At 35.2% G+C, this 12560-nt stretch overlaps 1 protein-coding gene across 1 annotated transcript; it reads right to left on the bottom strand.

Annotated features, from left to right (window-relative positions):
* Nucleotides 1–9446: 9446 nt before the first annotated feature.
* Nucleotides 9447–11985, bottom strand: LOC107903937 (transmembrane emp24 domain-containing protein p24delta9). Its single transcript, XM_016830162.2, has 4 exons — nt 11400–11985; nt 11068–11277; nt 9833–9909; nt 9447–9722 (listed from the first exon to the last, which is right to left on the bottom strand). Exons 1-4 carry the CDS (start codon nt 11610–11612, stop codon nt 9578–9580), a joined length of 645 nt encoding a protein of 214 aa, XP_016685651.1. The 5' UTR covers nt 11613–11985; the 3' UTR covers nt 9447–9577.
* Between the last annotated feature and the right edge of the window lie 575 nt (nt 11986–12560).

Below are 12560 nucleotides of genomic sequence, written 5' to 3'. Positions count from 1 at the left end.
GGAAAAGGACAGGGTTGTGGGAGATAAAAAAGTATAAAGGTCCACATACATGTGCTGCAGGTACAGTATTGAATGTATCTGAATAATAATTTTATTTTGCCATGTTGCATTATTTAATGTACTCCCTCTGTAGGTGTTTCACAAGATCATCCCAAAATGGATTCAGCTATGTTGGCTAGCTTGATACTGCCCACGATAAAAGCAGATTCTAGGACTTCAGTGCCTGTGATAATTGCCAATATCCGTAGCCAAATGGGGTACACGCCCTCTTATCGCAAGGCATGGATAGCTAAGCAAAAGGCGTTGAAGAAGATGCATAGTGGGTGGGACGCCTCATATAATGAAATATGACAGTGGTGTCAGGTGCTAGAGAGATACGTCCCAAGTGTCATCACAGACCTTGAAATGGAACATGCGTACCACAACGACCGATTGCTATGTGGATGCCAAGTGTTCAAACGCCTATTTTGGACCTTTAAGCAATGTCGAGACGCATTTCCATACTGCAAGCCGTTGGTACAAATTGACGGTACCTTCATGTTCGGTAGATATACTCATCGGCTATTGGTTACAGTGGCATAAGACGGCGGTGGGAGAATTCTTCCAATTGCATTTACAATAACACCGGGGGAGTCGTCTGATGACTGGGATTTCTTCCTCTCTAGGTTAAGGAGGCATGTGTGCCCCCAACCTGATATTTGCATTATTTCAGACCGGGGCGCCGGTATACTAGCTGCATTTGATCGAGAGGGAAGCTTGTGGCAGCGTACACACCATAGATATTGCCTAAGACATGTTGCTTCGAACTACTACATGCAATATCCATCTAAGAGTGAACGACGACAAGTGACCAACATGGGTATTTACTCTATAACTGTATTATTTCGTTTGTCAATTTACCTTAGTTTTATTGGTAGAAGTGGTATAAAATATTCGCTATGAACTTATATTGCCAGGGTATGAAATAAATAAAGATCGTTTTCACGAGATGTTGGCAACTTTACGATCCCAAAATGAAGAAGGGGCGGACTACCTTTGTAACATACGTTTCGAACAGTGGGCACAAGTATACGATGGAGGCCTACGATATGGCCATATGACGTCGAACCTGGCAGAATACATAAATTCTATTCTTAAAGGAACGTGCCATCTACCGATAACATCGGTTGTGCGTGAGACATATTTTCGTTTGGCGGCGCTATTTCTAAAGCGAACAGCAACTTATGCAGGCCAGATGCAGTGTGGCCATGTATGGTGCAGTAAGGTAGTTCAAGAAATTAACAAGGTGAAGGCGAGGGCAAACATCATGCACACAGTGTTGCACGATCGAGACAATTTATGGTTTCGCGTGACGGAGTTTGACAGACCGCACCAAAGTGTTGTTGGCGGGCAATATTGTGTACACTTCTGAAACAGGACGTGTGACTGTGGGAAGTTTGATGCACTTCGTTATCCATGCGCTCATGTTATTGCAGCTTGTCAGAAACTCCGCCTGGATTCGCTGAGTTATGTGGATGAAGTGTACAAATTAGAAAACATGTACAACGTATGGAGACACGTTTTCCCACCGGTCCCAGATGAACGTAAGTGGCCGCCCGTATCTCTTGCTCCTTTTAAGCTGTTATCGGATAGAGAATTGCGTTGCAAGCCGAAGGGTCGACCTTGCTCCACTAGAATACGGAACAATATGGTCAACAGAAGTTGTGCGGATGGTGTAAGAATCCAAGCCATACAAGTCGATCATGCCCTAATCGCAATAGTTGAATGTAATTGTAGAAAAAATTAGATTTTTATTCAATTATTAATTGATAATAATTGTGATAATTGTTAGTAAAATTATCAAATTACTTTAATTTCTTAATTGTTAGTACCAGTCAAAACATTTTACCAAATCTAACATTATGTAAAACTATGTAAAATTATTAAGCCCAATAACTTTTGTTAATGGTTAGTAAATTTATCAAATAAATTAGGTTAGGGTTTTTAAATAAATTAGGTTTGGGTTAGGGTTTCTAATTAAATTAGGTTAGGGTTAGGGTTTTTAAATAAATTAGGTTAGGGTTAGGGTTTTTAAATGAATTAGGTTAAGATTAGGGTTTTTAATTAAATTAGGTTAATGTTAGGGTTTTAATTAAAATAGGCTAAGGTTAGGGTTTTTAATTAAATTAGGTTAGGGTTAGAGTTTTTAAATAAATTAGGTTAAGGTTAGGGTTTTTAATTAAATTAGGTTAAGGTTAGGGTTCTTAAATAAATTAGGTTAAGAAAGGTTAGGGTTTTTAATTAAATTAGGTTAATGTTAGGGTTTTTAAATAAATTAGGTTAAGGTTACAGTTTTTAATTAAATTAGGTTAAGTTTAGGGTTTTAATTAAATTAGGTTAGGGTTAGGGTTTTTAAATAAATTAGGCTAAGGTTGGGTTTTTAATTAAATTAGGTTATGGTTTTTAATTAAATTAGGTTAGGGTTAGGGTTTTTAAATAAATTAGGTTATGGTTAGGGGTTTTAAATAAATTAGGTTAAGGTTAGGGTTTTTAATTAAATTAGATTAAGTTTAGGGTTTTAATTAAATTAGGTTAGGGTTAGGATTTTTAATTAAATCAGGTTAAGGTTAGGGTATGAAATAAATTACGATTTTTATTACATCAAATAGAACTTCTATTTTATTATATCAAATAATATCAAAATAACTCGGGAAAATTTCTATGCGTATTACATCAAATAAACTTCTATTTAATTACATCAAATAATAAATTTTAATACGGTAATCAATGTCTATGACCGGGGGATTCAGTTCCACATGGCGGCGGTCGATGGTTACGCGCTGGATTCCTCCTTCCTCTAGCTTCTGGCGGCGGTTGTTCTTCCTCCGGTGGTGATTGTTGTTCTCCCGGTTCGGCGTCTGGTTGTCGGACTTGGGACGATGATCCACCTTCAAAGAATAGTGTATGTGGAGGTGTTTGCATCATGAACGGCGACGGTGTTTGAAGGCCATTCGTTGTTGGCGATTGGTAAAAAGGAGAGCTCCCCGACGGCCCCTCTTGCGATCCCTCCTACGCCGCTGCCCTAGTTATCGGTGGTCCGCTTGACATTACAGGAAATGGAGCTAATCCGGGCATTTGGCTCCAACCTTCCATAGGATTCGGAAAAGGATACATGTACTGGTTAGGGTACATATAAGGGCTAGGAAACACACCTGGCATCATAGGGAAAGGCGATTGCGTCGGTATCATCTGTTGAATTGCTACGTCAGGTGACTGCGTCGGTGCTTTCGACGGGGCCGGTGATTGTATGCCCGTTGATGATGCGTCGGGTGACTGTCTGGGCCTCATTGAGGGGCTGCCTTCGAAGTCTTCTCGTCTTGGATTTAGTGGCCCACGCCTTCCTCTTTCGAGACGTAATTGCTGTTGCCTCTCCTCTGGCGTAAGTAAATACGGCTTCCCATAGATCCTAAACCATGGCATGTATTCTGGAACGCACGCTAACTCCGGAACGATGATTTCTTCCCGAGTAGGTAAATATTCATGCCGATTTTCCCACATTTTCATGTACTCTGACCAGTATCTAGGCCAATCCGTACCTAATAGCCAAAGGTCGATTTTGTGGTGATCGTCAAACACCTCAGGGTCCGCAGGAATCGGTTGTCTACATCCAAACTGTCGTAGGACTCTGTCTGTCTGATGGGGCTCCACGGTTGCAGAGTTGATCAAAACCACTTTCGCGTGCCAAGCGTTCAGATTTTGTAGAAACTCTTCCGGGATTACTGCCCGGATTGCCGGATCCTCGTATGGTGTCCATTGAAACTATATGAACATGATAGAAATATCAGTTATATACATAATACTAAATACTAAATACTATATACCGGTCCCACTAGCGAATGTATGGAAATATCTATTTGCAATAATACTTACTTCTGCTTCCGACCGTTGCTCCAATAGAAGCCGTATATCTTCAAGTTCAGACGGTAATCCACGATAACTTGCCGGATGGTTCCACCTAATTAAATAAATTTTTAGCATACTTTTATTCTTACAAAATCTACATAACAATTCCAAAATGTAATATAAAATTTACCTCGTTACGAGTGGGAATGTATGTGGGTGGTTCACTCGAGGACATAGAAATGGAAAGCGAAACAGTGCCCATGATTGCAGTAGTGACAGGCAACCTCCAATGTTTGCTCTTCTCGGTCGCGTCGCCCCGCACATATCCCGATATAATGTTGTCAAGACGGCAGACCCCCAACTAAATTCACCGGCTCCTCTAAAATCAACGAGTTTTAGCAGCCACCTTAGATGTACACGGCTCCGTGACGTGTCGGGCATCAGATAACCTCTAATTATTTGAAGAATGTATGATCGAGCATATCAGATTCTTTCAATTTCGGTTGAATTTGCATTCGGATCGGGGAATGTGGCACGTAACCAGCCCATCTCCACCTTACCTCCACATTTTATCCGGAACAACGCCCAAAAGCTCGTAGCACACCGCCTCCCAATTGCTAGATTGGGCAGACTCGGTGACTGGGTGCCTGTCCACCGGAAATCCCAATTGCAGATGGACATCTTCCAGAGTGATAATGCACTCACCACATGGAAGATGAAATGTGTGCGTCTCGGGTCTCCACCTCTCGATCAACGCACTAATCAGTTTCGGCTCCAACTTGCATCCCCGGCCTATCGTCGCCACGTGCCAAAAAACCCGCTTCCCGCAGGTAGTTCTCTACTAAAGGTGATGGAGGACCATGCATATTCCGGATAGTGCATTCCAATACCCGATCTTCAGACTTATATAACAAATAATAAATTAATAATTTTCTAAAAATACATAAATAAAAATATCTTAAATAATATTTAAAATTTAAATTTAATACTTACCATTTTCATTTGCTCCACCGATATGTGATTCCTATCAAGACGAATCAATGATCCGGCCATTGATGAAAATATAAAAAAATTTAAAATTATTTTAAAAAAATTTAAAAAAATTGAAATTATTTAAAAAAATGAAATTAAGGGGAAATTGAAATTTAATATGGATTTGAGAGATTTTTGGAAGGAAATTGAGAGGATTTTGGAAGGAAATTGAGATAGGATTTGTTTGTGAAAAAAAAAGGGGTGGAGGGTTTTATAGTTTTTTTTTGACCGTTGGGGGGGCATCGGTCAATAATTTGACCGTTGGGGTACTGTTCACGCGCGGGGGACATCGCGTCCATGTCAGCGCAACCTGCTGACGTGGACGCGATGTCCTAACACGTACATTGACATCGCGCTGACGTGGATGCGATTTCTCGAAAAATGGACCATTCCGATAAATAATCAAAAAATCGGCCCATTTCGATAAATTTAAAAAAAATGGTTTTTTTAAGTAAATTGCCCTAAAAAAGCTTTATATATCCATTCATCACTGGTTGAGAAGAGAGCCATCAAAATTCGACCAACCAAATGAAAGCTTGAAGTTGTCATGATTGAAAAAATAATAATAAAATATATAAAGAGTTTGACTGAATCAAGAATTTGGGTTTTTTTATTTTTTATTTGATAAGCAGCTCTTGAGTTGAGATTTGGATATTTGCTTATTTTGGTGGATATTAACTGTTAAAAGTATTTAGGGTTTGATTTTTTATACACAATTTGAGATTTAAACAAAAAAAAGAAAAAACAAAGCTTTACTAAAATGATGTAGTATGAGTAAAGCTGAAATTGGATGATTTCTTGCCTCAGAAATCCATTGTTGAGTTTTCATGAACCTTGGAGTGGGGATTTTTGAGAGGAAAAGTTATTGGATTTGATAGAATTTGAGTTTTCATATCAAAGAAATATGACATGGAAATTATTATTTATACATGAAAAATATTGTATATGTGTTGAAATATGATTGGGTCTCAATTTTTTTTATGTAACAAAAGAAAAATTTAGACATCAACATAGATTAAGTATCAATATGAGAAAATGAGTATAGTTTAGGGGTTAAATTATGAATAAAACCAAATTAAAATAATAAAGATTTGATCCCATCATGTTCTATATTTTATATAAAAGTACAAAAAAAAAAAACCCCTTAAACTGATGCTGGATTTATGATACATATATACTCATTGAAAATTCATATAAAATCGTGTATATAATTTACTTAAATATAATAGAGATTTCTTGCTTTATAAAAACAATAATAGTAATTTAATTAAATCCATAATAATAATAGTATCACCAAATGTGGATTCCTTTTACAAAACAATAAATATGATTTTGAAGTTAATTTTATCTTTTTTAAATTAATAATTGTGGAAAGAAATATATATTTTTTTATAATCCATCCTTTTAAAATTTAAGTTGTTTCTAACATAAAATTTGAACTTTGCAGTTGCCGCTCCGAGAGCAACATAATTTTTGATTATAGGACAGTAAAATTTACTATTTCTGATTTAGCAATTAATTAAATGCTACTATATTTTATTTTATTTTTTTGAATACTTTTATTATAGATTTTTATTATATTTATTTTTTGACACAATGCCTAGACCCATTTCTAACCAATAAATATGAGGATAATGCGCTTCAGCACATTTGAACCCACGTACTCTACATTGACAACAATACTAGTATCAATCGAAAGTAAGACTCAATCGAGTTTTTTTTTACTAAGTGAACAAAAAGTTTTAGGGTGATCTTCTTACTCTATTATGAAAAAAACACATCTTGATATGCATCTCGATTGTGCATATTTACAACACGATTATACAACAATTTACTCTTTGATCATGCAAGACCATATATATGCCTAATTATGCTTTCAGTCCCTGTATTTTTCTATGTTTGAAATTTAATCTCTTTTAATCCAACGATAATATTGTTAATTGACTTCTTAAATATTAAAATATCATGAATTCAAGTTTAATGAAAATTTACTAATATTATTTTCAATTGGATTTTAATTTTCAAATTAGGTAAATAGAGGCACGAAATTTGAAAATTCAAGGGACTAAGACATATTTAAACCATACATATAGCAGCAAGTTACATATGGAGAAACATATATAATTAAACAATGAGAAAAATGAAATTGGATGGTCGGAAAAACAATAAAGTAATTCAAGTGAAAAAAATAAAGTAATTAGAAACATGTTTTAACCGGTGGATATGGGGAACATGAAAATGGGGCAAATTTCTTTTGAAGATTTGCACTGAAAAGAGGAAAAATCATGAATACTTGTGTTATGGAAATTGGGGTTCATGATCTTCGTTAAAATCCTAATTATATAAAGCTAGCAAATTAAAAGACTAAGAAATCTAGAAATTAGAGGATCTTGACCAAATTGAGTTCGTATCTTGACTAAAAACTCTTCACATGTTGGATCTTAATCATGATTTTGGACCAAAATTAAGACAGAATCATTGTTCTTCTACTTGTGTGTGTGTGTGTGTGTTTTTTAATTAATTAAGACATACGGATGTTGTCATGTTTTACAACACTACTTGGATATTTCTTTTGATTTGTTTAATGAAATTTATGTCCAATTATGAACTTAGATTCAAATTCATCTCCATCTCTAGGTAATAGGGAAACAGCTAAACTCATAAAGTGGGCCTATGATCAGTTTCTTTATAGGTTGATAAATCATGAATGTTTTAATATGTATACAAGATATGAATATTTTGTTAAAGGGTCCCCAAATTAATAGGCGTTAATTGAGGATGAGATATACATAAATTAGTTCCTTAATTGTAAATTGGACCAATGTTGGGTAATTAAATGGAAGTTGTTACATATAACAAAACATAATACATTATACTATATACAATATACTTGAAATGGATCAAGTCATACATATTAATAATTACCTAAACCCAAAATGCATGCAATATCCAAGTGTATTGATTAATTAAATGCAACTATCATATGGTACAATGGTTGCTTAGGGCATAATTAGCAACCCGAAAAAGAAGTAGATGCCTTTCTCAATGCTTAATTTGAAAGGTTTTTATGTTGTTCTTTTGCCTCTTTGAAGTTACCACCCCATTAACGTGGGTTATGTATACGAGGCCGAATCCAACGGCATTGTTTCCCTTTCTTATATTTTTATTTTTGGTAGTAAATTTGCAGTTTACAAAACAAAATTTAAACATCTTCTTGGCATTGCCCCACTTATAGCCACTTTGATTAGGGTTTGTTCTTATTCTTTTATTAACTTGATCGTTCCAAAATAAAAATTGATTACTTAATGGTAATGGCAGACTAACTGTGCATCTGTAAGAAAAAAAATTTAGAAAGGACAAAAAAAGAACAAATCCTATTTAGAGTGACTGACGGATAATTTACCCTAATTTTAGAGTGAATGACGAGAAAATACACTATTAGTCTTTTATTACCATTTAACGTTGACGTGATCAATTTTTTATTTTGAAGTGACTAAATTAATAAAACAATTAAAGTAATAGAAATGGTAAATAAATAATTTACGCTAAAATTAAACAAAAATTGAATGTGTGGATTTAAAATATCAATTTCAAACCTATATATACATAAGTATATGTGGTGGAGATAGTAATGATAATTGTGCTGCAGGGACATAACTTGATGTCCATCTTTACTTTGTGTTGATACAACCGTAACTCTGGTTCAATGTTGCTTGACATTACACATTGAAGTAGATTTGGATTTAAAGTCTGAAATATTCAATTAGCCGACCTATAAAAAGAATTGAAGGAAATGTTTAATGGTTTAGTACAATTATGTCGGAGGAGGACACAAGGAAGCAGACATAATTAGTACACTATACTATATGCATAAGAAATGGCAGTAAATCATACATATTGTTAGGAGTTAGGTCAATAAACGATAAAAAAACAATCATTACCCTAAATTAATGGTACAACTTTAGTACTCAGTAGAAGATGATGTAAGAGGAGGAGGAGCTTTTAAGACAGGCAGGATTTGGAGAGAACTGAAATGGTAACAGTGGTGACAGGCAGTCAGTATGGCATTGATGCTGGAACTGTGGCTTATTGTAGGATAATGTATGTCTTCACTGTTTCTATCTTTATCAAAGAAATCTGCAATCCATGTCCACCTCTTAAAAAGACACAAGATTTTAATACTTGCGTGGGACACGGTCAGTACTTGATGATGCATCGCATGCTGATATATGTAAGTTTGTTATTATTTTGCTAAAGGGGAGGAGCCACCAACTGCAACTCAATCTTCTTTGCTTTTTTCTGCAATTCCCATATATACCCGTCTTATTTCCATCATCTGGTTAGAATTGAATTGGATTTCCTCTTTCATTGCAACATAAAATAAAATTGTTTAAGCACATCTCCATTTTTCCCAAGCCACACGAGATTAAATCGGTGAATCCTATCTTTTCAGGCTTTTGGATGCAAGTTTAAGACGATCATAAATGTTGTTGCAACATTTAGACCCAAAATGTGAAAATGCCACCTTTGAGTTGACAAAACACAACCGCTGTTGTTCTCATATAAATTCAAACATGAATTGGAACGATTAAGCATGGTCAAAACTCCAACATAAAATATGTTTTTCTGGGGTCCAACTATGATCTTCTTTTGTTTTACAAACTTAAATGAGCTTCTTTTTCTCAAAGAAGGTCTTCAAGTGCCAAAATTGTATTCCAGCTACTGACAAGCAAAGAAAAAGAGAAAGGAACGACAACCAGAACATCTTGGAGGTAGTAGCTTGGTTCAGCGCCTGCATTTCTTCTTCTCTGTTTAAAAGAAAAAATCAAAAGCGGGACGGAATAAGATCCCTCGAGGGGGTAAAAACCAGGTAATGTTATACATTAAATGGGTTTAAGCGACAACGATGCTTCCTTACCTTTCTCGTAGATAAAACATTTCCTCGTGGATGGAGGTAACCGTATCATACAACTTCTTCAGTTCCAGTTCCATCACCTGGAATTTACAGTAAAAGTAACAAAAAAACATGAGACTTTCCGGATATAAACAGTCCGAGGCCAGGCATATCTAAAGAGAATTAAACGATACAAACAGGCCTAATCTTTATCCCAAGACTAATAGTGGGACAATTTCGGTCGGCAGGATTCATTCAGCAATGACTGCAACAAGATTTAAAAGCCTTCCTAGTGCTGATTGCCTGTTCTGGTGGCTTTCATACAAGGATTTGAACCATAGCTAAGCATATATCTTGCCTACATAAATTATGCTTAGGAGTGTATGTAGTTCAAAGATGGAAATAAATATCCCTATATTCAATTAATCTTATGAAACCAAAGGGCGAAGCGATCAGCATCTGATGCCACAAATGAAGGCTGCAAATATGCTGAAAAGAAAGAAGATAACAGAGCTCAAGTCTGATGAAAAAGCAGAAATCCCAACAGAAGAATGAATCCCTTTAGTTCAGCTCAGCAGTAGGGAGAGGTTGAGGTTTTGAAAAAAGAAATCTAATTTTAAACTTTGCTCAACAAGTCCAGTGGAAGTATAAGCCGCTTCATCCACATTTTCCCACCCTTTTTCTTTCTCTTAAAATATATGGTAGATAACAATTCGATCTGCGTATAGATTTTTTCCTCCCTTAACGTTCCTTCCATACATTAATCCATTTTCTCGACAGGAAAGAGCTATCCTCTCTTCTACCACAAATGTGTAAATTGTAAAGCAAAGCAAAACTTGGAGCAAATCATCTATATAAGAAGGAAACATAGAACCTTTTCGACTTGTAGCACGAGAGGAAGACAACCCCTTTTAACTATAATAGCAAACCTTCTGCCTAAATCTTAGCTGATAAAATGAAAGATATTCAATGAATTTCAACAAGTTGTAAACCTTCAACAGCAAGCAAAATCTCAACAGAACTGAAATTTCAACTAGGTTTCGAGCATAATAACGTTTAAACATATTGTGCATTTTAAACTTAGGGGTATGGCCCTTTCCACCAGCAAACAAATATAAACCCTTAGCCCTAAACTTCAAATAGTTAAACCCCTATGTATCCAAGCTACCACTAGTTGTTTGATATTTTATTATTTTGTGAGACATGCCAATCATGTTGATTGTAGGAGTTAATAATAAGCTAAAACAGAAGAGACTTACATCGACCTGGCCTTTCTTGGCAACATTAGACCAGTCCTTTGCTTGAACTCCACTCCTCCAATCAAAATCAACGGTCATAATAATCTGCGGCGAATGATCCTCCGCCCAAAAGCACGCCATGTAATCTCCGTCCTCCGCCGCCGTGAACGCAAACTGCCCTGTCTCCACTTTCTCCGCCGTGTGCAAACTATTCCCTTGCGGCGACGTTACCTTCATTCATTCAGTCAAGTAACCAACCCCCCAAGAAAGGAAAAAACGAAGCAAGCTTCAATCTTATTATTCGCAAAGTTCATCATAAAATAATTTTAAAAACCCAAAATAAAATTGAATACCCTGACAGCGAACTTGAGAGAATCGGGCAAAGGGTAAGCTTCGTTTGGGTTGACAACGTGGTACTTTCCGACCGTCATGGAATTGCTTTTGATGTCTTCGGAGATGCACTTGGTGTGTCCCGATTGCAGCTCGAACCGCAATGCTTGCGACGCAGAGGATAAAATCCCCACAACCACAACCACAACCACCATTATGACCGACCGGAGAATCATAGTCAACCACTCAACTTTCAATTCAACTGCTAGAAACGCAAAAGACAGTTACAGACAGATTCTTTGTTTTTTTTTTTGGTGCTGTTGTAAGTAAATCAGTTCGAGTCGCAAGGATGTGGAAGACGAAAGAAATTAGGAAAAAGAAAATCTGAAAATTACTGCACGACGTGGTGAGATATAATTGGAGGAGACACGTAACTGAAACAAAATACGATTAGGGCTAAGGCTGTTCTGTCCTAAAAACTCAGATCTGACTGTTTTGCTGTTATTAAAAAAAAAAACCCTTAATTTAAAATAAAACTTAGAGCCAAAAACTGTAATGGAATAGTGATAGATGTAATAGGATTGTAAAGGGATTGGATAGGAATAACAGTAGTTGAGTTGGATAGGATGGAATAAGTATTAATAGCAAAAAGAAAATACTCAAGTTTTTAATTTTTGTAAATTATATTAAAAAAATAAAAGCATTAACAATGCGTTTGGTTCGCTGTATTAGATTAGAGGTGTAATAGCAAATCAACTGTTTGGTTGAATATAACGGAATAGAGGCGTAATAGTAATCTTGTGTTTGGTTGAATTGAATAGAGGTGTAATAGCATAATGGAAAAAATTAAAATAACTATAATACCCTTAGCATAAATTTGTTTTGGTAAATGATTATTGTTATTGTTATTTAAATTTTAATAAGGTTATTATTATCAATAATAAATATTTTAATCATATTTAAACATAATTATTATTAAACCCATTTTAATTAAAATATATAATTTCATAAAATTCTTAATAATTAGCAGAAATTTGTTTTGATAATTATTGTTATTGTTATTTAAATTTTAATAAGATTATTAATATCAATAATAAATAATTTAATCATATTTAAACATAATTATTATTAAATATATTATAATTAAAATATATAATTTAATAAAATTCTTAATAATTAATATT

The sequence above is a fragment of the Gossypium hirsutum genome, chromosome D05 (genome assembly GCF_007990345.1).
Source record: "Gossypium hirsutum isolate 1008001.06 chromosome D05, Gossypium_hirsutum_v2.1, whole genome shotgun sequence".
Classification (NCBI taxonomy): domain Eukaryota; kingdom Viridiplantae; phylum Streptophyta; class Magnoliopsida; order Malvales; family Malvaceae; genus Gossypium; species Gossypium hirsutum.
This window is presented reverse-complemented; position numbering and strand designations above follow the sequence as displayed.